Source organism: Gadus morhua, chromosome 9 (assembly GCF_902167405.1).
Source record: "Gadus morhua chromosome 9, gadMor3.0, whole genome shotgun sequence".
NCBI lineage: Eukaryota > Metazoa > Chordata > Actinopteri > Gadiformes > Gadidae > Gadus > Gadus morhua.
In genome coordinates this window covers 22959255-22983330 of record NC_044056.1, presented here as the reverse complement: position 1 = coordinate 22983330, position 24076 = coordinate 22959255, and the positions used below count along the sequence as shown (strand labels likewise).

The 24076-nt window shown below is 43.4% G+C and overlaps 1 protein-coding gene across 1 annotated transcript; it reads right to left on the bottom strand.

The window, feature by feature from the left end:
- Positions 1 to 4282: 4282 nt before the first annotated feature.
- tph1a (tryptophan hydroxylase 1 (tryptophan 5-monooxygenase) a) lies at positions 4283 to 14606 on the bottom strand. The gene is made up of 11 exons (XM_030365076.1): positions 14456 to 14606; positions 11311 to 11445; positions 10910 to 11093; positions 10720 to 10823; positions 10565 to 10632; positions 10155 to 10351; positions 9559 to 9694; positions 5844 to 5970; positions 5641 to 5736; positions 5299 to 5432; positions 4283 to 5057 (listed from the first exon to the last, which is right to left on the bottom strand). Exons 1-11 carry the CDS (start codon positions 14543 to 14545, stop codon positions 4883 to 4885), a joined length of 1446 nt encoding a protein of 481 aa, XP_030220936.1. The 5' UTR covers positions 14546 to 14606; the 3' UTR covers positions 4283 to 4882.
- Positions 14607 to 24076: the final 9470 nt, after the last annotated feature.

The window sequence follows — 24076 nt, the reverse complement described above, 5'->3', positions numbered from 1 at the left end:
TACAATACAATACTAAATATATATACATATATAAAGATGTATATATGTATATATATTTGTGATATCAGTTTACGCGTTATTAACAGCGTTAACCTAAACCAATTTTAACGGCGTTCATTTTTTCATTGCGCGATTAACGCTCTTTTGGCTTGGCAAATGTTGTCGTTTTTTCACCTGCTGTCTAGCAACAACTAGTCACGTTAGAAAAACTACAACACCATACCGGATCTACACTTAAAAGTGTGTGTGTGTTTGTGTCACTTCGAGCCTGGGGGGTATACCACGAACCTCGCTGAACATACCCAGGCTTTCTTGGGAAAACCTGGCTCGACAGAGCCGCAACTCGCAATCAGAGTTAAATGGTACCACGATGTTCACTTTAGATTAAATTAGTTGAACCAGGTTTTCCGCTTTAGGTTCAATCCGCGTTCACATAAAAGGGGCGTTTATTGCGTCATTTGACCCTTGACCCTTATGCAAAATTAATCGAGCGAGAGCGGTGTATTTCACCCAAGGCGAGCAGTGTATTATTATGAACTCCTACGAGGAATTCAAAGTTCAAATCACAGCCAAGGGGAACACGGTTGCCCATAATATGGCTAGGGTGGCGTGCTTGCAAAAAATAGCCGTTAAGTGAAAAGATTCTGCATATTGTCTAAAAAATATCATGTATCATCATGCGTTTTACACCCATAGATGTGGTGCCAGCACGCTCCTACGAACATGGGGCCAAGTCAAAAATAAATATTAAAATATTATTCAATGTGGTAAGTTGTAAGCATCCATTTGAATAATATCAGGTGAATCTAGCCTATGATTTTCAATGGCCTAGGCTCCAACCTTTAATCTCATGTTGATTACTTCTAGCAAATAAAATGAAAACCCAAATTAATACTGTAATGACCACAGGCGAGGCAGTGAGCGAAGTAAGGCTTAACAGCAGGTTTATTGAATTCCACAACTGGGACAGGCAGGAACAGCTTGACCGGAAAACCACAACAACAACCCCCGCACAGAAGGAAACACCCAGAACCCCCTCTCAGATGGCCCGCCCCTATCTCCCAAACCCTGTGACGCTACATCACAGAAAAAAAAAAACGTAGCCCTCAGAATAACTTAATTGTCCTTTAACATAATGAGCTTCAACCCCCAATATAACAACAGGCACAACACCGAACAACATTACTTTTCTTATCCTACAGATAGCAGACAAAGTATTTTAAGTGCCCTAGTGGCCTCCTGGGCCATCGAGAACCCCCTCCCCAGGACTCCGGTGTGAAGGGTATGGGGTCTTCAGCCCCTGGGAGGGGAAGGGGGGATGGGAGGCAAAGGGTATCTGATACAGGGGAGGGCTGGTAACCCCCGGTAGCTGGGGGAAGGGCGACAGACCGAGGCCCCGCCGGTGTAGCCGGGGGGGTGGGCTGTGAGGAGGCAGGGCGGCAGCGAGGAGTCGCTGGACCCCCCTGGGCCAGTGGGGCGGCACCCCCTCGGTACGGAGCCAGTCTGTCTCTGTGCAGTGCCACCCTTCTTCCTTTAGGTGGTAAGTGTAACCGGTACACCACCTCACCCAGCCTCTCCAGAACTCGACAGGGACCCACCCAAGGACTGTCCAGTTTAGGGCATCTCCCCTTCTTCCTTTGGGGATTGAACACCCAAACTAGCTCTCCCGCCTGGAAATGCCAGCCTTTGCTTTTTACATCGTAGTTTATTTTCTACCTCACCCCTGCCCTCTGCTGCTGCTCCTGGGCAAATATGGTAGACTCCAGGCGATCTTGGAGTCTCCTGGCATACTCGGGGCCAGGGGAAAAGTGTGGGGCATCCGGGGGTCGACCAAACGCTAACTCTGCTGGGGTACGTAGCTCCCTTCCCAGCATGGCGTGCATGCCGTAGACTCCTGCACGGCGGTGCGGCAAGCCATGAGAACCAGGGGAAGGTGGTTATCCCAGTCTCTCTGGTGCTGGGAGGTGAGAATGGCCAGCTGTTGGCCCATGGTGCGGTGGAAGCGCTCCACCAGTCCATCACTCTGCGCGGCCTCTGGGGCGTGGTGCGGGTCTTATGAATGCCCAGGCGCTCACACATAGCGGAGAACACCAGGGACTCAAAGTTTCTCCCCTGGTCACTATGCAAAGTCTCTGGCACCCCAAAACGGCTGAACATGCCTTCCAACAGGGTGTCGGCCACGGTCTCAGCTTCTTGATCGGGGATGGCATAGGCTTCGGGCCACTTGGAGAAGTAGTCGATGGCCGTGAGAACGTAGCGGTTGCCACGGTCCGAGCGGGGCAGCGGCCCCACTACATCTACCGCCACCCTCTCCATAGGTGCGCCCACCAGAAACTGCTGAAGGGGAGCCTGTGAGCGCCGGGTGGGGCCCTTCCGTGCAGTGCAGGGGTCAAGCCGCCGGCAAAAGTCCTCGACATCCCTCCGGGACCGGCCCCAGTAAAAACCCTGGCGTAGGCGTCGGAGTGTCTTAGCAACCCCAAAGTGCCCCGACCCTGCGGCTCCATGCCTGGCCGAGCACTGCCCCCTGTAGGCTCTTAGGGACCACAACCTGCCACCTTTCTTCGCCCGTGGCCGGCGCAGGACCCCAAACCTCTCCAGAGTTGTCAAGGGACTGTGGGCCAAGCAGTGTAGTTTTTAATTTATTGGAGGTTAAAAATTATGAATAATTAGGGGCGCAGCCTCTAGAGTGACAGCTAGCCGCTGACCCTCACCTCGCCTCAAAGGCTAGCTTTCAGGATTAGCATGCTATCTCTGACATCTTGACCTCGACTGAGTTCATTCCTATTGTTCATTCCGGTGCCAAGATGCCTTGCTCTGTGGTCAACTGTACCAACCGATCGTTTTAAAAAACGAATGCAGTTGGAATAACTGAGGTCTGTCCGGATGCTAGATCCCCCCGTCTATTGTTTCAATGCAGAGAAAGTTATAATTTTCTGATCCCATTCTTTATATGCCCCGTTACACATGTTGTTTGTGGATTGAAATGATAATTTTTCATGCAAAGAAAACTTATTTTTTTCTTCTTCGCCAATTTATGGTGAAGAAGTTTGATAATGTTAGGGTTTGTGTGAGGCCGCTTTGTGAACTACAGTTCTTCGTGTAATGGTTATAAATATGTGTTGCAGTTTGTTTAGAAATGCTTAATGCAGTAAATAAGTCAAAAATGCTTCAAAATGCAAAAACTGACTTTTCACTCTATTATAATCTGCTACCCATTGCTCCGTCCTTTTCAGGTATAATGGGATGCTGGTAAAATATGTTTTTGTTTATTCCCATGTTTATCTAAAAAATGCACTATTGTTTATTTTCTACAACATTATTCTGAGTAGCTAAATTAGGAAAGTTGTTGCAGTGTTTCTTTATTTCACCTCATTTTGAGTTCAAACTCTACATGGTCTGTGTTCGATTACTTTTGTTTTGCCTCGTTCAGCCTATAGGGGAAGTAATGGCGTGCTTGCCGCCATTACGACTTCAATTATTAGGCCGAATACTGCGTCCTCGTTGTTCTTTCTATACCCCCCTTACAGGTAAGAATGGTGGTTGTGTAATTGTTTATGTATTTATGTTTTAATGCTAGGGGACATGCCGAGAGGGTTATAGCCGTGCATGGAATGTTTGAAAAAGTAGTCGGTTGAAAACGGAGAACTCACTCTGTTGTAGCGTCTGTTGTTAGCAGCATCACACGGGCAGGCGTGTGGTAAGAAAGTGTCCGCCATTTCATGACAATACTGTTGGCGCTGTGTTAATTGAATGTGTAAAATATATGCCAAGGTGTTATAGAATAAGCTGGCACTGTAATCCGTTTAAGTGTCGTTCGAGAGTATTGTCAGTGTGTTAGCTGAAACAATGCTTTATTGAAAAATGTGTAAAAGTTTAAAAATACTTTTGAGAGGTTTATTTTTTTGAGTTAGTGGAAAAATGTGTGATGGTGAAAAGCTATAAAATGTAGTATTTAGTACTCAAACAATGCACACTTTAATATGCTGTTTATTTACATGATATTTTGAAAGTTGTTTAAAGGAAAATTGCTATGTGTATTGAGTTTTGCATATTGTGAAAATACCATTTTATGAATACTGTACAGGTATATCTAATATTTGAAATTGCATAAGAAATGCACTGTTCTGAATATTGTGTACATCATTACAACTTTGGACTTCAACTAATAACACTGCATCCTCGTTGTTCTTTCTATACCCCCCTTATAGGGGCGTAACATTCGCTGCTCTCGACACGAATGAAACGAGACCGGCGACAGCGGTAGCGTTGAAACTTTGCACTTTCTTTATTTTGTGATGAACTTTACAGTCTACGCGGTCAACACATCCTCATAGTAGAAAAATAATGTAATAATGGTACACTTGTACAATAAGAAGTACTACATTTACAGTTTACTTCAGAAGGAGGTACACTGATGTGAACATCACCACAAAATATACCAATTTATCAGCATTAATCCATCAATATTCAAGCAATATCTATCATTCATTAATCCAGTTCACAAAGACAAATATACATACTTACACCGGATGGATATAAAAAAAGGTAACATAGAGCGCACAACATAGAGTGCAATCACAGAGATTTAGTACATGAGAGGAATATCATCAATAACAATGAATTACACAGACGTCGTGAATATAAAACACTCACCAAAACCAGTCCAAGTAAATGAGGTCAGATAACATAGTAATTAAAGTAGTTATAAGCCGTAAATATATGTTTTTACCGTGGACATTCAGGTACCATGGAAGCACGTACGTTGTTTGAGACATAGAACCTACGAGCAGCTGACAGTCTGTACAGTGGTGGGCTTTAGCGGAGGACGCGCTGGTGACGCCCGAGCAATTCTCATTGGATGAGGAGCGTCCCGGGTGACCGCTCAGATCCCCAGGTGGCGGTTGAGGCGGTTGAGGGCGTCGCCCACGATGTCCAGCTCGTGCCGGAGCTCCTCCACCACGCTGTTAATGCTCGGCGTGTCCTTCAGCACGTCCACACTCTGGGTGTATGGGTTGTAGCGGATGGTGAAAGGACGCCTCATGGTCTTGGCAAACTCTCTGGAACCAGAGTTTCTGATCGGTTGATCTATGTTTGATGCTGGGCTATAACCGTTTGATATTGGTCATCTTGATGGGATTTATTAGTAGTAGTATTAAAAAGCATTCATAAAAGTGTGTGTAAGTGTTAGTGCTACATCATTGAATGCTGATGTTTCCTTTGCAAAACTATGAATTATATTTTAGAAAATAGAGAGGAGAAAAATCATGGGGAAGGGAAACCAAGAAATTGAACTCTCACCTCATCTTCACCTTGGCCTCTTCGAAGCTGTCTGACACAAAGTATACATCCTGGAATGTTGTGATCATGCACTCCTGTTTGCAGGTCACTCTGGGGTCAAAGGGCTTTATGCTGGCGTTACCGGACAGCGCGTGCTGTGGGGGGAATAAAATAAATCACAATCCAACCACAAAGTACACTAAGTGCAAGACTTACATGCATAAACATCCATGGTCTGGAGTATTCTCTTTTAACCTGAAGAATAGCATTAATACATTATTGTTTGATCTTCTCTTAAGATTGAGGGAGAGGTCAATACTTCTTATAATCTGTGAAGCTTTGAAGATCTTTAAAATGGTTCACCTTGAGTTCGCTGATGGAGGAGAGCAGCCCTGCCCCGTAAGCCCGTAGCCTCCCCTCCTGCTTGCATAGGCCAAACTCCACCGTGAAGAAATAACACTGGCCATACAGAAACATTACGTTAACAGGACAATCAAAATTAGAAGAATATGATGAGCCTGATCCAAAGAATAAAAAGTAAAGTAAAGGCTTTATGAAATACTGACTGTGGACAGTTTCTGAACGGAGTCGTCCGAGGCTCCCAGCGAGGCGAGGCCGATCTCCTGGGAGAACTGGGCGAAGCTAGGCTCGGCCAGCAGGGGGACGTGGCCCAGCAACTCGTGGCACGTGTCCCTGGAGGACCACAGTCATCCGGTCAGCGGACCCCACATTGGTTTGAACAGTCAGTTATGTTGGAAGAATCTTAATTCAGTGAATGAAAATGTATCAAGGTTCAGGTGTCCATGCCAAACATATTACAAATACAAATTTGAAACATACAAAACAAAAAGACTAAAAGGATGAATAAATAAATTAGTGCTGTCAGTTTAACGCGTTATTAACGGCGTTAACGCAAACCAATTTTAACAGAGTTCATTTTTTTTAACGCCGTTACAGAACGCCAAGTAACGCTCTTTTGGCTTGGCAAACGTTGTAGTTTTTTCACCTGTCACTTCACCTGTCTAGCAACAACTAGTCACGTTAGAAAAACTACAACACCATACCGGTGTAGGTACCAGATCGGCTCTGCTTCCAGATCGGCTCGGGTTCCATCGTCTGCTGATTACGTCCCACAATATCATTGGCTGTACGCTTGAATGGGAGTACATTGCGATTGGCTGTACATCAGAGAGTTGTGATTGGCTGTTTTACGCTATAGCTCTGGCTGTAGTCATAGCAGCCAGGGCGGCCCTCCGCTGCGCGTCGGGGCCGGACAACGCCCCTTAACAGCGGTATAATGAGCACATACCACAGCCTGGCGTGATCTATTGCTTAATTATACAACGGGGGGCCTAAATCCAGCGATCTGATTGGTTCCTAACTGTTGTATAATGAGCGTATACATAACTGCTATGACGCCCGATCATTTTGTGAAAGTATCACTCCGCGCCTTGAAGTGGAAACCGTTACAACCGTTCTCTCGGAGGGACGCTAAAGTGTGTTGTATAGCGACCGTCGTGCATTTTGAAGGCAGCCAGGAGGGACTACTTTTTGGTAGTCTTTAATAAAACGGCTACTTTGACTTTCTTGGTTTCTTTTTAAATGTAGTGTGTCTATGACTTTCGTTTCACCATAACAGTAACCGTTGTATAAAAGCAAAGGGGGTCGCCGGCCCTCTGCTGCGCGTCGGGGCCGGACAACACCCCTTAACAGTGGTATAATGAGCACATACCAAAGCCTGGCGTGATCTATTGCTTAATTATTACACGGCTCTTCTCAATGCTGTAGACTACATTCGTATTCGGTTGCTAAGCGGCGTCAACGACTTTGGCGAATTATTTCTCTGCTGATCAACGCTACGAATGATAACAAATACATTGGAAAAATACAGACTGTGTGAAGTTATTTTTTCGATTTGGCAGGTAGCCATTACTAATAATACCAATACTCTTTGGCTGGGATGAAGAGGCATCAGGCAATACAAGTCATTTTAGCCTGAATACATAGGTAAGAAGCACCAGAGCAGGTTGCTAGTACCATGGACAGTATCAGAACGATAACCTGTTGAACTAAATAGATTTGTGGTAGGCTACACCACGGGATGCATCTGCAGACCACTGCCACATAAAAAAAGGTAAGACGCGATATTTATTGTTTAAGATTTGCTGGTGCTGTGGCGAGGTCTTTTGTGTTTTTTGCACTCAAGTGGTCGGCTGTTTTAACTTGCAATTGATAGTTGGAGGAGTCAGTCTCTTGTTGACACAAAGTGACTTTTGGTCATTCTTGAATTCTGGAATAATTGAGGGGGGGAGTTCATGAGTTTTGGTCAGAATGCCTGATGTAGGCTAGTTTTGATGGAATGCGTGTTGTGAATTGAGAACAGCCAGCTCCTGATGTGATACAGCGTTCAGCTGTGCAACAAATATTTTTTTCTTTTTCAATCTTGACGATTTTTGTAGTGCTGTGTGTAGCCACACCTTGGCCCTTCTGAACTTAAACACGCAGTTAAATTCCTTTCCTAGCTCCTCTTGTTTATGTTGTTAGCCTAGCCATATCATGTCACGTTGTCAACATTGGATACATGGAGCAGAACATAGTGGGTAATATGTCCGATGCTTTTTGAAAACGTTTTCTTCATAAAACGTGCCAGACAGATTTTGTATACATTTTATTCCTTAGTAATTAGCTACATGGTTATGCCGTCTTTCAGAAACTTTCATTACCGGCACTAAAGAGAGAAAAAGGAGTGCATCCTCATTGTACCCAGCACTTCTAAAAATGCACTTCCGAATGCGTCTCTGTCCCCAGCACATTTCAAACCAAACTGACGCCAATGTGTGTGTGTGTGTGTGTGTGTGTGTGTGTGTGTGTGTGTGTGTGTGTGTGTGTGTGTGTGTGTGTGTGTGTCACTCTGTTTCGAGCCTGCACGAGAGTTCAATGTTGTCATTAGCTGTTACGTCTTTCTGACCAATCGCAGTTCAAGGCCCACCTGGGCCGCAACCATCGACATGGTTGCGACGTTGAGTGAGTAAGAGCTTGCAGGTACACAGCTCAGGCTGCCGGACGGCGATGCAAGGAACTTTTCTTAACGCAATATTGTTATCCGGCAGTAATCAGCCCGACAGCCCCGAAACGTTAACGGCCCACCGGGAATTCTCCCGACTCTCCTGATTACCACGTGTGTGTGTGTGTGTGTGTGTGTGTGTGTGTGTGTGTGTGTGTGTGTGTGTGTGTGTGTGTGTGTGTGTGTGTGTGTGTGTGTGTGTGTGCGTGCGTGCGTGCGTGCGTGCGTGCGTGCGTGCGTGCGTGCGTGCGTGCGTGCGTGCGTGCGTGCGTGCGTGCGTGCGTGCGTGCGTGCGTGCGTGCGTGCGTGCGTGCGTGCGTGTGTTTAGGCGTTATTCGATAGCCTGGTAATGTGTATACGTACGGTAGGAATAGTCATACTGGTTTAAATAATGAATGTTATAGTATTTCCCATCTTTGCTGAGCAAGAGTTTTGTTCGAAAGTTCAGTGATAAAAGCCTGGGGTATTGAAGTTTTACGGTAGGCCATGCACCTATCCGATGTCAAGTGGACCGGGTTGAATTCACTGTGGATCTCTCTTCTTACTGTCCTTCTCAACACTCTCTGATCTCACTAAAAGGCTGGTAGCACTAAATCATTGGTTCTCAAAGTGCGGCCCGCGGGCCAATGGCGGCCCCCAGAAACATTCCTGGCGGCCCGCAATGACATACAGATGAAAGTAAAAAGAAAAATGATTTTAATATATATATATATTTTTTAATTATTATATTATCAATATTAATTTACACAAAAGTAAATAAATATAGAAGAGAAAAGTCGACTCTCTCTAGCTTTCAATTAAATCCTGTTACATTTGTTAGTCTTAATCCGACTTTAAATTACTTTGAAAGGATGAACCTCAGTTTCGTGATTTAGACCTCACTTGACCTCACTCCCGGAGGTCCGGCCACAATGTTTTTCTTCACCACTGGGATGCTTACGGCGTTTCCCGCCTGAATCTTTTTGGCGGCCCTCAGTCAAATTTTGGGTTCCTAAATTGGCCCTCATCTGTCCAAACTTTGAGAACCCCTGCACTAAATCAAGGGATATTTAGAATAGAAGAAAAAGTGTGATTAATCGTGAGTTAACTATGACATTAATGCGATTAATCGCGATTAAATATTTTAAGCGTTTGACAGCACTAAAATAAATGTTTATAAAAATATATTCGACCGATTGAAAAGCATAGCAGTACATAAAAACTCATAAAGGACTCACGGCTCGGGCGTGTATAAGGGATCTGAGCTGTGGCGCACGTACTGCGTGCAGTGGAACACGCGGTAGGCCAGGCCGGCAAGGAAGTCCCTGGGGGAGAGGTAGCCAGCCACGGGCCTGATGGTGAACCCTGTGCGCTCTGGGGACAGGGACACCCAGACGGTCAGTCGTCATCCCAGAACAAGTCCAAAACAGACTCGTTTAGCACATCACACACATTTTACAATACTGAATTTGGCATTGACAGGTGAGGCTGAGAACCATCAAACCATGTGGTTCACATGGGAGCCGCCGTGAAACGATCCACCAGAGAGAAACACACCTTTGAAGAACATGATGGTAATGCAATATGATATATATGGGATGAGATACTATACCCCACACATACACACACGCACACACACACACACACACACACACACACACACACACACACACACACACACACACACACACACACACACACACACACACACACACACACCCACACACACACATAAACATTCCCTATGTAAAGCTGGGGTGGCTCCATTCATCATTATTATTGATGAATGAAGAGAGGCCCATTGGTGTGATGTGAATCAGGAGGTGTGCTGCACCTTTGAGGAATCGGGAGACGTCTTCCAGCTGGGGGATGTTGTCCTCCCTGCAGTCACAGTGTTTGGCCAGCAGGGGCAGGTTCTTCAGGTACTCCCTGCAGGCATGGGTGGGGTACAGCTTGTTCAGCTCCCTGTACACCACCCCCCAGGTCTGCACCTCCTCCTCTGTGAACTCCACGCGGGGGATGGGATCAGTGCTGGAAGGTACGAGGGAGAGCGGCCATTTGTGTTCACTGGGGACTGTGGGGCACTTATGTGTGTTTGTGTGTGTGCGCGTGCGTGTGCATGCGTGCGTGCTTGTGTGTGTGTGTGTGAGCGTGTGTGTGTGTGTTTGTGTGTGTGTGTGTGTGTGTGTGTGTGTGTGTGTGTGTGTGTGTGTGTGTGTTTGTGTGTTCTACGTTCCCACTCACTGTTTATGGCTCATTGCCAGATCTGCAAAGTACTTTCTTCTGTTGCGGTAAACGTTGTCCTTGAAACCCTAATTTTGGAACAAAAGAAGCAAAATAAGAAGGACGTCTAAGAATTTAGTCCTTAATAGAAAGCAGAAGACGGGCTCAGCACAAACCGGATGGTCTGCGTCCAGATCCGAGCCGTACATCAAGACCCGGTTGGCGCAATTGTCCAGGTCCGAGATCTTCTTTGGGAACCAGGGGACGCTGTCTATGTCTCCTGCCACACGGAGAGAGGGGCGGCGGTGTTAGTGGTTGGTGTGTGACCGGAGGGAGGATGGAGATGTTGTGCCTGAGGCCGCCCACCTTCCTCCAGCAGACAGGAGTTATCGGGAGGCTCCATGTCCACTATGTTCACGTGCTTGCGGAGGAGTTGGATGATCTCGTTCAGTTGTTCGTGGTTGCTGTCACAGTCCACAAATATTTCAAACTCTGAGTTGCGCCGCTTGGACTTCCTGGATTCTATGTGTACGAGATTGACGTGGTTTTCCTAAAGTAAATATTGGCATTTTGTTACACATTGACAATAATAAAAACTAATCATTATGGAGTTATGGGTAATTTTATGTACGACACTTGCGATAATGCAATGGTACTCTAAACAATATATGCATGCTACATTATAAATAATAATATTACTGATAGTATGTGTAGAAATATAATTACAATGATGATGCCTCATGACCTAACTAATATTTTCTCCGTACCTGGAAGAGTTTCAGTGCCTTGACTAGTCCTCCCACTTCGTTTTTCAGGGAGAAGATGACTGTTGCTCCCCCTTTCTCAGGTGCGTTGCTCTTCTCGGTTTTCTCGTCGATTTTGTTGAAGGTTGACTTGTTAATCTGAGAACCACAAGCATCTGCATTTGTCTTGACACTCGCAATTATGATACATTAAATAGATTAGTAAGATGCACTAGATAAGAACTGTTTATTGAGTGTAAGCTACAAAAATCCATGTCACTTCCACCGTTTGTTTAAGGATAGAGATTTTGTCCCACCACAGGAATTAAGGGCTCCACCCATTTCATGACTTCATGACTTCATGACTTTATGATTTCATGATTTCATGACTTCATGACTTCATGACTTCATGACTGCAAAATCGATGTTGGCTTACAAGTACAAAATCGAACAGAAATGGCTTCCTTATGTTTAATAGAGTCTTCAACAATCATACCGTGCCATGGATAAAATATTATCTTTAAAGGAATTGCAGAGACAATATAATTTAAAGGTCCCATGGTTACAAGCCGTTTTGGAAATCTGCCACTTATGACGTCACAGGTGGGCGTGTCCACCTAGATGTGTGCTGGATAGATCAGTCTACCAGCCTACCCAGTGGACTCTAGCAAATGTTGCTCATCTATCCGTCACACATCTAGGTGGACACGTGTGATCATCGCCTGTGATGTCATAAGTGGCAGATTTCCAAAACGACTTGTAGTGGCTAATCACACCACACCTGGTGGCATACCATGGGACCTTTAATAAACCATTAGCCATTGCTCACTTAATATTCGGGGTGTTACGGTACACGTATTTGTACCGAACAGTCACGGTACAGGCATTTCGGAGCGCTTACAGAGGTGTAGTACGTAAATGTGGCGTACATAGCGGGCAACGATCGTCGAATAGTCAAATAGTCGTAAAATATCGAATAATGAATGTGACTGTCGTTATTTATTACACAGGTCTTCTCAATGCTGTTCAACGCTCCGTTGACTTGCATGGGCCTTCACAACTTCCGGTGGTGAATAGCGTCCTCGGTTGCTAAGCGACGTCAACGTCTTTGGCAGACTATTTCTCGGCTGATCAACACTACGAATGCTGGTAACAAATAAATTGTAAAAAGACACAGTTCTAGTTCACCGTCATGCAGGCTGTGTTCAGTAAAATAAATAAATAAATAAATAGCGATCCGTTTTCGGCGCATGTCTATCTGCCTAAACCCACGATGAAATAATTTTGATGTTGAATGTTGATGGCGCAGTTGTCGAAATAAAGAGATTGATTTCATACAAATCGTAAAAGCCTCTCCCTGTGTCATTGTGTGTGCGTGTATCCGAGGTGCGTGCGTGCGTGGGGGTTCTTGATTGAGCGATTTTCGAATATTATTCGAATACTTAGTAGCACCATCCAGGTGCTACTATCAATTATGCAATGGAAAAAAAAACGAGCTTTGCAAACCCAGCTCACACACTATTTCAACAACCCCTGTCTGGGAATTCCGAAATGCAAATGCCATAACCAAGTTTATTGGTGTTTTCATTGCTGCTGACCATTCTCCATTGTTGACAAACAAGCAGTTTTTAAAAATGTTCCCCTTAACTATGAACCGTACCATACCGTACCGTGACTTAAAAACCGAGGCACGTACCGAACCTTGACTTTTGTGTACCGTTACACCCCTACTTAATATGCGTCTACAACATGGACATTTTAAAATGTTTGGTCAAATGCATGAATTATGTATATATAATTAAAGGTTTTTAGTATATTCTTGATTCAAAAATATATAGATAATATAGATTATAGATGAAAGCATTATTTGTCTTCAATAAAAAAGTTCAAAAAGGCTCATTGGTACAAAAACGCGCGCGCGCACGCAAACACACGCACGCACGCACGCACACACACACATACATACACATTCATAATGTATCACCAAACAGATAGTGAGTGGGATTGGGGTTAGCAGGCTGAAGATCAGCGGGCTGATAACCACATCTGGACCTCAGACAGCGACCCTGTGCCCATAGGCCGAATTAAAACCATAGGCCGCTACTCCACAAGCATTTACATTTTAAAGATTTAGACTTCAACGCACATCACGTTCCCTGTTCTAATGAGCTCAAAGACCCATTTTTCCATTAAGCAGGGAGAAGACCAGCTGTGGAGGCCCGGGTGAGGAGGGTTCCTGAGATCATGTAATTAGTGCGCAGAGATCGATTGTTTTTAGGCCGACCTGTCTGCTGGAGACAGACGGCTGCTCCGCCTGGCGTCTGACGGAGGCGCGCACGAGCAATCTAATTTATTCATAGATCCCTTAATAAGATGTATTATTATACACTCCAGATTAGGGAGCATTTAACTCGACAAACACCCGAGGATCGGGGGATGTTGGGCAACGATAATACTCCGAGTTAACCGTTGATCATGTACGAGTATAATAATATGCCTTTGTTGGCAAGCATAACTCCTTGAACGATGTAAAAGCCAGAAATTATGTAGACGATTATTGTAGCCTACGAAATTTGCTTGCATTCTCAACCACTTCTGCCCTGGATCTGGATTGGTGGCTCACATTAAAGCTTCTGCTGCGCCAAAGAAACACATTCATGAATAAGCCCAGAGCGCGCTCACTGGAGTTACTTATCCCCACCTGCAGGTAACACAAACATCCATCACGCTACGGATCTTTCTGTAGGAAGTAGGGGTCATCTTGAAAGGCAAAGATTAATGTTCACTGTTTGAAGCAAATTATCACTAAGAAATGAATCCCGACCTTTATTTATTTTTATTTTTATGAATGATGCATTGATTGAACTCTCTGAATGGGTTTGTGCAGTTCGCATACAACTGCCTACATTAGCCTACTCCAAACAACAAATCCAAATCCAAATCCAAGGCTTATTTATTATGACGATAACAACATAATTTGTCATTAAAATTGTATAATTTTAGTGGGCATTGCCTATCCAATTAAAACTTCTCTGTATGGAAGTTGCAATTAATAAAAAAAAATAAGCCATTATACTGCGTGGCCAAATCACAATGTTAGCAGCTTTCGCATTCAGGACTTTTCTTCATGGCCGATTTGTTTCAGTTTAAGGAAAAATGTAACTCTTACCTCATTGTTAAGCAGTTTCTCTTCAAAGGCGATATTCATCGAATCAAATGACCTCCCTCTTCGTGGTCCTTCAATTTTGTTTGAATACATGTTGGAGGCTGCAGGTTATTTATTTGGCGTGATGCTGATCAATTGTTTTAACTGAGCGACCTGCCGATAAGCTGCGCGCTTTTCTATTTATCCACTGGGTAGGGAAGGGGGTTGGGGCAGGGGGGAGGGTCGGGGGAGGGGGGGAGCGGTAATACCAAATACATCTTATCTGAGGCAGCAAATGGAAAGGGAGGACCACCTCTCACGTCATCGAGCAGAGGGGTACTTTTCTTTTTGTCTAATGGTGTAAATTGAAAGATATAATAGGCGATTGAATCAGTTAATATTCACGCAAGGGATGAGGGCAGATGAATTGTCACCTGCTCAGCTAAATTGTTTTGGTATATTATTATTATTATGATATCTTCTCCCAAATAGGGCAAATCTGATGTAAATCTTAAGTCACAGACCACCATTGGACTATGCACTTCTCTATAAGCCATATTTACCCTACAAATAAATGTGTGATATAGTTTGTACAAATATATTCGCCATGTTGACTTGCATGACAATTAAACATGTGAGGATGACACATGTTTTAACAAACCCAGTGAAGGGCACTACCTCTTCTCTCAAAGGAAGATGGACTCACTATATGACTGACTCACCATATGCAGTAATTGGCTTTGAATATATTTGTGCTTTTGCGCAATATAGAATTAAATAATTCTCAATAGCGGGTCAAAAGCATTTACAATCTGCTGTAATAATAAAAATACATCACAATTTAGAACACGAATAGAGAGCACAAGAGCAGAGGGAGTCATGAGGAAATTGTGTAGGCTATAGATGTAAAAATGCTAATTTACTTTTGATTAAAGCCAAAATACGTTGTTGTTTTTGTGTGTGTCTGTGTATGTTTGTATGTGTGTGTGTGTGTGTGTGTGTGTGTGTGTGTGTGTGTGTGTGTGTGTGTGTGTGTGTGTGTGTGTGTGTGTGTGTGTGTGTGTGTGTGTGTGTGTGTGTGTGTGTGTGTGTGTGTGTGGGTGTGTGTGTACTTTTAACCAGATTCCACAGTTATTGATGTATAGGCTGGATGGGAGCCACCTGGTCAGAGAGCTGAGCATAAAGGAACTGCACCACCATGAATCCCCCTGGTGATACCCATTTCTTTGTACGCGTGAACAAGGATCTCTGTTAATTAGAGCATGCTCAAAAGGCCTGGGCGCCAGAGAAGACATTTTTTTTCTTATCCTTTGTTTTACCAGTTAAAATTGCTTGAGGTCAAATTACCTCTTTTTCGAGCAAGGCCTGGCTCATGGGTGTGCCATTTGGCTCATGGGTGAGCTTTGTTCTCCTACAAATGTAATAATAATAATAATAATAATTATACATTTAATTTAGAGGCGCCTTTCAAGACACCCATGTAGGTCTTCCCCACCAGCGATGTTCCCAGAGATACCTGTAGATGTATTTGTAACGTCTTTACAATGATTTGTCTGCGGGTTTCTATCGATATATATTTTCTATATTCTGCATATGTATGCACTTTTTATTTTATATGAATCCATAATTTCTGTTACTTTATGTCTGCCTGCATTTCTTTTCCACCAAACGTTTCTCTTAGATGTTGCAATGGGTGATGAGAGATGAGCAAACCTCTACATTTAAGATGTAATTGCCATTGATGATAATAATAAAATGACATCACAAGGATCACAGCAGAACACAATGAGATTTCTAAACATGACAGAATTAAACAGGAATGAAAGGTGAGCCCTAACATATTATTCTCCTATGAGCAGAACCATAAAGCTGTGCTGTTTATTACTGAAAGCAGCGACTTCCGTGTGGCGTTGGTGGCTTCAGATGCCTCAGCTGCTTTCTAGTCACTGGTCTCTGCATGGGGAGACTTCAGCTTGTCTCTTTATGGTTAGACTATCTCAGCTGGTCTCTGGCTGTCGAGCTTCAGCTGGTCTCTAGATGGTAAGACTGCTTAAGCTGGTTTAGCTTCTCCTTAGGCTTCGTCAATGGTTGGGCTTAACTGGGACTGCCCTAGACTGGTTTGCCACCTATTTATCTGAGTGTTTCTAAGCTACTGATAACTCGTCTCCTCATATGCCTAGAAATGTGGTGTTCCCCGAGGTTCAAAGGTTTGAAGGGAGACTAAGTCAGAGACATCTATATGAGAGAAAAACACCTAGAACCACAAAGGTTCAAACAATTCCAACAAGCATGTCGATCCTTACATGAACCATTAACTGACAGTTCTGAGATAAGCCAAACAAAATCTGTTTGAAATCCTTTTTCACATCTGGCTCGTTGGTCTAGGGCAGGGATTCCCAAAGTGTGGTATGCTCGCACCCCCAGGGATACGCGAGCTGCCACCAGGGGGTCCTCGAGATGAAAAATGTAATGGCGGTCTGGTGTATTATTACTAGTGCTGTCAGTTTAGCGGGTTATTAACGGCGTTAATTTTTTTATCGTGCGATTAACGATCTTTTGGTTTGGCAAACGTTGTAGTTATTTCCCCTGCTGTCTGGCAACAACTAGTCACGTTAGAAAAAGGCTGCCGGACAGCGCTGCAAGGAACTTTTATAAATGCAATATTGTTATCCCGCAGTAATCAGCCCGACAGCCCCGAAACGTTAACGACCCACCGGGAATTCTCCAGAGTCTCCCGATTACCACTCTGCACACACACACACACACCGTGTGTGTGTGTGTGTGCGCGATTAATCGCGAGTTAACTATGACATTAATGCGATTAATCACGATTAAATATTTTAATCGCTTGACAGCACTAATTATTACACAATTACAGTGCTGTTTTTTTAAGTGGGATTTTTCGTTACAATAAAAAAACTTGAATAGTAAACATGTCCTTTGTGATCCCTTTTATTTTAAATCAAAAAACTATAATTTATTAGTTTTTGATAGAAACGTAAAGAAGACAGCAGCTGTCTTCTTTACGTTTCTAATTGGCCTATTGCTGCAATTTATCTTTTACGCGGCTGCTTTCTGTTACTGAGCCTGTGTCTGTCACTCATCCTCTTAAAAGTGGAAGCTTGTGCGTAGCTTTGTTGCATTATAGTGATACTTTGTTGATGTTGTTATTGTCATGCGTGTTCTGGTTATTTGTGCATGATTAAAAGATGGCGATAAAACAAAGCTTTGTTGCAGGTTTTTTTCCTTATTTTTAAAGTGGGGATTCGGGTTGCGCAAACCCGGTTGGGACGTAGAAGGGGGTGCGCAGGAAAAAAAGTGGGGTATGATTCTTACTATGGGTGTGAGAAGTCCCAGGGTCAAATCCCGGACGAGCCCACATTTCGAACAAAGGCAAACCTTACCTTTTTTGGAAAGTCTTAGAGAAAACTTTCCGGTAACGTTAAATGAAACTGGGTCCAAAATGAACACCTTCAACCAGTCAATGGGAGATAGATTGACCATTACAGCCCACCATTACAGCCCAATGCTTTTCACTGTTCTGCCTAACCCAAATAAGCTACATCTTGCAAACACCTTTTTACTCCTAGATGGCTTTAAGCAAACCAAGTCAGATTCTATACCTACCCTGAGATCGGTCATCCAGTAGCTATCACCATTTGAAAATGACTAGTACCTTTGAAGGGAGATTCAATAAAATACCTCCCTGTGAAAGAAATACACGAAGAACCTCATAGGTTCCAACGATCGTTTTAAATGCATTTCTCATCACTGTTGCATTATGGACATAATGTAACTGTACTTCTATTTCAATCTGACTGACCTAAGTAAGCTCTCTACCTTGCAAGACTGCCTAACAACTAAGACTGGATGTCATGTCATTTCCTCCAGCTAAACCCTGAAGTCCTTATCATGGGTCCTGAGAGCTTTTCTGATAAAGTGGTGAATTGGTCCGTCAGCAGCAAAGGTTAACCAAGTCTCAGAAACTGAGACTTGGTTAAGTATTTTTTGACACACGTCCTTTGAATTGCTTGTCAAGAAAGCAGTCCAAGCCTACTTCTTTCTTGAAGAAAACATTTCCAAATTCAGGTCTGTATTTTCTTTAAAAGATCTGGAAAAATATTGAGGTTTTTATTGCCTCCCATCTTGACTACTGAAACTCAAATGTTCTCTGACTGAGTCACTCTTCTGTGTCTCTGCTCCAGTTGGTCCAAAAAGCTGCTACTACACTGTGAACCAGGACAGGTTGTAGGTCACACATCACACCAGGGATGGCTTCTGTACAGTGGTGCCCCATTGAGTACTGAATTTAGTTCCAAATTCCATTAATACCATTTAAAGCACTACACTGGCTGACCCTGCTCCATTCATCTGAGTTATTTTGTCCCCTGACCAGAGTCGGATCACTCTCACCGTTTTACCAACCTTGTCTAAAATACGTTGTTTTTTTTGTAGCACCCACCCTCCTGAACCGTATTCCCTTAGTTATTAAAAACACAGAGTCAGTGGATAGTTTTAAGAAGCAATTAAAAATACACTTACTCCGTAAGCACTTTTTCAGTTTTTAGGTTTTTAAGTTTCTCTTTTCTTTTTTATCTTTTTTACAGCGCCTTCTAACTCTTGTTTAGTAAGGCAGTTTATAAATATGTTTGAATTATTAAGTAATACATTACAATAACATCAAACATCAAATCAAACATGTTCATTTGAAAGTGAAAATAACTATTTAGAAAAAGAGCCTGGAAGACAGTTATGAGATTTAAAGAGGCCAAGAGACAGGAGAAAGTTCAGCCCTGGGACTTGGCTTGTTGTTTGAATACACTAATTCCCCGGGTATGTGCTTTCAGAGCCTCAGACCAGCTAATTAGCAAATTCTTAACAACAACTTTCACAATAATCTCTTAATAACTTAGTTGCTAGATATTAGGGCTATTTAATGTAGAAACTGAATAATTAAAAGCATAGCTTGTTAAATTACGTTAAAATGAATTAATAATAATAACAAATATACTATAATATACGTGATAATGCAAATAGCAATCCTTTTACTCTCCTTTCAAACTAGGAATAGATTAAGTTAATTTCAGTTCAATATGTAATGTACGCACATCCCCAAGTCTTCTGCAAGGCTGGTGGAAGAAGGCATTGGACATGTTTTATCTTGAGTGTGCTGCCCCCCTCCAGCATGACTTCACGACACCAGAGGGCAAGATAGGTGTGATTGTGGGAGCATGAGCATTTGGGTGGATTTCCTCTGCACATTTCTAATTTAGGGCCCTATCTTGCATCCGGCGCAATTGACTTTCTCACTGGCGCATGTGTCGTTGCTAGTTTGAAACGCAGAGCGTTCTTTTCCCTCCTGCGACACGCGTCGGTAAATTAGGGAATGATCTTGCGACCAAAGGGGCGGTTCGGCGAAAGGAGGAGGCGTGTTCTGGCGCAAATGTTCCCCGGTGCTTTTTTGCAGTTTCAGAAATCACTTGCGCCACAAACCAGGAAATACCTGGCTTAATGTCAGTTGCACGTTGTTCAGATGCTATTTTAATGGCGCATGAATAATTTTGCTTGTGCACCTCGCGCATTCATTTTGCTTCTCTCATCTACCTAGCCACACATTCTTGGTAAATTATTCCGGGTACACATGAGGGCGGGCGTGTGTGTATGTGTAAAATAATTAAATTTACAGTAGAGCAATAGTGGAAACATCATTGGATGTTTACTGATACCGCAGCTAAATACATACTGTAAAACATAAATGGACCTGATTAAGATGACAGGGTTTCTGTACTGCTGGGTGGAACTGGAGCCCCTGGCCCCCGTAACAGAGGGCTGGTATACCGGAGCGCAATCACTTCACAAGTAGGCCTTTCACACCAAAAAGAAAGCAGACCGTTGTTCACATTGGCCCTGGCTTCTTTAACACTGAGGGCTTCCACCCACTACCAGTTTGTTCCTGTTGTCATAATAAAACTCCACAAATCCTCATCCCTCCAGCTGGGAGACACTGACTTTGATATTTGGATTGATAAAAGTTTAATTGGACTCGTCATATTACATATTTGTTTTGGTTTTAATGTGCAAATATCCAGCCCTTGGATCACTTTTTATGTAAAGGGGACATATTATGTCCCCCATTATTATGATTGTGAATAGCCGTTACAAGCCGTTTTGAAAATCTGCATCTTCTGACATCACTAGTAGGCATTTCCACCTAAATGTGTGCTGGATAGATGAGCAACGTTTGCTTCAGTCCACTGGGTAGGCTGGTAGGCTGATCTAGCCAGCACACATCTAGGTGGACACGACCACTCGTGTCGGCGTGTCCACCTAGATGTGTCAGAGGGGCAGGTTTTCAAAACGGCTTGCAAGGGCTAATCAATCACACTCAAACCCGGTGGTATAATATGTCACCTTTAAATATATTTGTATGTGCATGTTTACTATATGTGCATTTGTGTTTTGTGTGTGTCTGTGTCAGTGTTTGTGGTAGTGTGTGTGTGTGTGTGTGTGTGTGTGTGTGTGTGTGTGTGTGTGTGTGTGTGTGTGTGTGTGTGTGTGTGTGTGTGTGTGTGTGTGTGTGTGTGTGTGTGTGTGTGTGTGTGTGTTGTGTTCACAGCAGTTTGCTGTGTTTTTCCACCTCCTGGGTCTGCCACTCCTCCTGTCTGTCTCACTTCACACCTGGACCTATTCTGCAATCATGCTCACCTGGTCTTCATCTCCAATCAACTCCCCTTCATAAACCCTTGGATTCCCTGCTGTCGGTGCCAGATCGTACTACGCACTACTGTGTTATCCGGATCCCTCGCTCCAGTTCGCCTGCTTCGCTCCTTCCCTGGCAACCTCATCCAATACCTGCCTCCTCGCCTCGTTCAATAAACCCTTTTTCTTCAACTCAACTTCGTCTCCGTCTGCTCTTGGGTTCAGCATCGTTTAACCATAACTGTGTGTGTGTGTGTGTGTGTGTGTGTGTGTGTGTGTGTGTGTGTGTGTGTGTGTGTGTGTGTGTGTGTGTGTGTGTGTGTGTGTGTGTGTGTGTGTGTCTAAATTATATATATCTCTGTTTCCTATTTGTATCCAATCATCTTATTTTCTATGCTCTAGTTGTATTATGCTTACATCTTGAGCGGAGCAATTGTGGACAAACAATTTCCTTTAGGCTTAATAAAGTACTGAAAAGCACCTGAATATTGAGGATCTTTTGGGATTTGCATAGGAAGCTGTAGCCTATGATATAATGAAAGCAAACACGTCATGGACAGGATTCCAGTCCACCATCATGTGGGGCCGCTGATTGTGCAGACATCAGGCTTACAAAGAGCAGTGGGAGGGGGGAGAGGCCCACCACCTATGGCCTTCCTGAATAAGGTTGTGGCTCTTTAACAAGCTCCACAGAAAACAACATCATATGACAGGCTGACAGGCACGCAGTGTTCACAACATATTAAGATCTGTAATTTGAACAGGCCTCTGATTAGCACTTTAGAATCAGCGCCACATGGAGGCCTTCAAAAAGCAGCAGTTATTCCTTATTTATAAATCATTGCTCATGCATAAATACTCATTAGTAATAATCTATTATCACGTATTTGTGATAATAATAAATATTATGAAATAAGTGAATGGGTCATTTATAAAGTGTAAGTTAATAATTGCGAAACTATTTACAATGTGTTAATAATGCTACATAAACACAAAAATAATGCTGCATTTGATGAAGGCAGGTAGGTAGAACAGCAAGCTGTTCCTTATTAATAATGAGTATTAATTTAGGTACAATGGTTTATAACTGCATTATAATTCATTTTATGAATGCTTCAGAACTGCAGTTATTCTTAAATTCTTTGTTATGATAAGGTCCTAATTTATTAAGAGAGAGAGAGAGAGAGAGAGAGAGAGAGAGAGAGAGAGAGAGAGAGAGAGAGAGAGAGAGAGAGAGAGAGAGAGAGAGAGAGAGAGAGAGAGAGAGAGAGAGAGAACACGATTAATGCACCCTGCATATTTGCCATTATTTGTATATTTATAAGCAACAAGGTATAGTATTGATCCTGTTTTTCTCTTCTCCTAAATGTATTCCTTTAAAGTAAAGTATCAGGTAGAGGAGCAATAAGAAGTAAGCCCCAATTAAACCACTAACGTCACCATAGCGCGTGTTGGACAGGGAGGGACGTCATGCTCTTTGATTTAGGGAACAACAGGTACGTTTCTCGGTTTCTGTTGACACGAGCTGGAAAGCAGAACTCAGGAAATGAGGCTGAAGGGGCATTGATTGCGTCCAACCCCGCAACGGTGTCTTTATGAACAGACAGCGACCAGGTGGCTGTGAATAGGCCATCAGTCCTGGGAACGAAAGGGCTGCAGAACGTGACGGACCACACATCTGCATTCCACATCTGCGCGTAATCCAAGCAACACTGCCCTGCGCGTAATAACCTACAACTAACCCTAACTCCATAACGACCATGACCATAGCGACCAAAACCATACCGACCCAAACAATAACGATCCAGACCAAAACCAACCCTGTCCTCAATCAAATTACTTGAACATAAACATAAATTAGATATAAAGCACATTGGTTTGCTGGTTTGGCAATCGAATGAGATTGTTGTGGAATAACGTATGTGTGTTGCATTGTTTTTCTTTAGAATTGTTTTCAAAGTTAAGAAAGGTAATTTACCTACTATAACTCTTTATAAATCCCTTTTAAATAATGATTCTGCGTCAAATAAAAAGCATTTTCCCCCAACTGTATTTGGGACATTATAATTATTGTAAGATTAAAGAGAAGAATAGGCTCCAAATCATCTAAGATTCTATGACCTAATGTAATGTGTATACATCTAAATTCCAATCTATAAATAAACGAATAAACAATAATAATGGCCTACGTACGTATTTCAAAATGATCTGTGAATAAAGATGTTATTGTACGATACACAAATATTGTATGAGTCATCAAAACAGAAGGTCACTCAGATGCACCGCCACCAGCGTGGCACATGTTGAACCAGGAGAAGCGCAAACTGACATCTGCTGTTAACATCACACCAGCCGCGCGTCCGGCACGGAGCCGGGGAGCGCATAGTGCTGCACCTTCAGTCCGTTAGCATTAGGCTCGGCTGGAGTGGCAGCTGAGTTGACAGGGGGAAGCAGGAAGCATGTGGGCATCAGGATGATCGCTGGGACCCCGGGGCGCTTGGAGCCGGCCCTCCGGGCACAGCGCTGCATAAAGCTCACAGCCAATGGCTGAAGTCTCATCCTGAAAGGCCAACTGTGATTCCATCTGCATCATGTCCGGAAATACAACAAACAGACGTGTTGTCTCGGAGACGAAGTGAAATGAAGATGGTTCTTTGGAGTCATACGCGGCATTTCAGACGGAGGAAGGTGTCAATCAAACACGTAATTTGGCGTCTATATTTAGGATGTTTTCGTAAATGAAATTTGAGTTCACCAACCGCATCCGGGTTGGCCTACACGCTCATGTTTTCAGAGTCTGTATCCTGAACACCACTGAGCAACCAAATAAGGACGTAAATGACTGCACACTTATAATGAACAATTATTTGTTGACGTTTATTTTATTTAAAGAGGACCAATATCTTTACCTGCAAAATACGATCAGCGCTATTCCATTATATTTTA

What these genes read in the sequence shown, in the direction of transcription:
- tph1a (XM_030365076.1), bottom strand. Translation starts at nt 14,545, where the DNA reads ATGTATTCAAACAAAATTGAAGGACCACGAAGAGGGAGGTCATTTGAT. An exon ending in CTGGCAATGAGCCATAAACA is followed by an intron (nt 10,352 to 10,564) that starts GTGAGTGGGAAC and finishes CGTACCTTCCAG; the next exon opens with CACTGATCCCATCCCCCGCG. An exon ending in CCCTTATACACGCCCGAGCC is followed by an intron (nt 5,971 to 9,558) that starts GTGAGTCCTTTA and finishes GTGGTCCTCCAG; the next exon opens with GGACACGTGCCACGAGTTGC.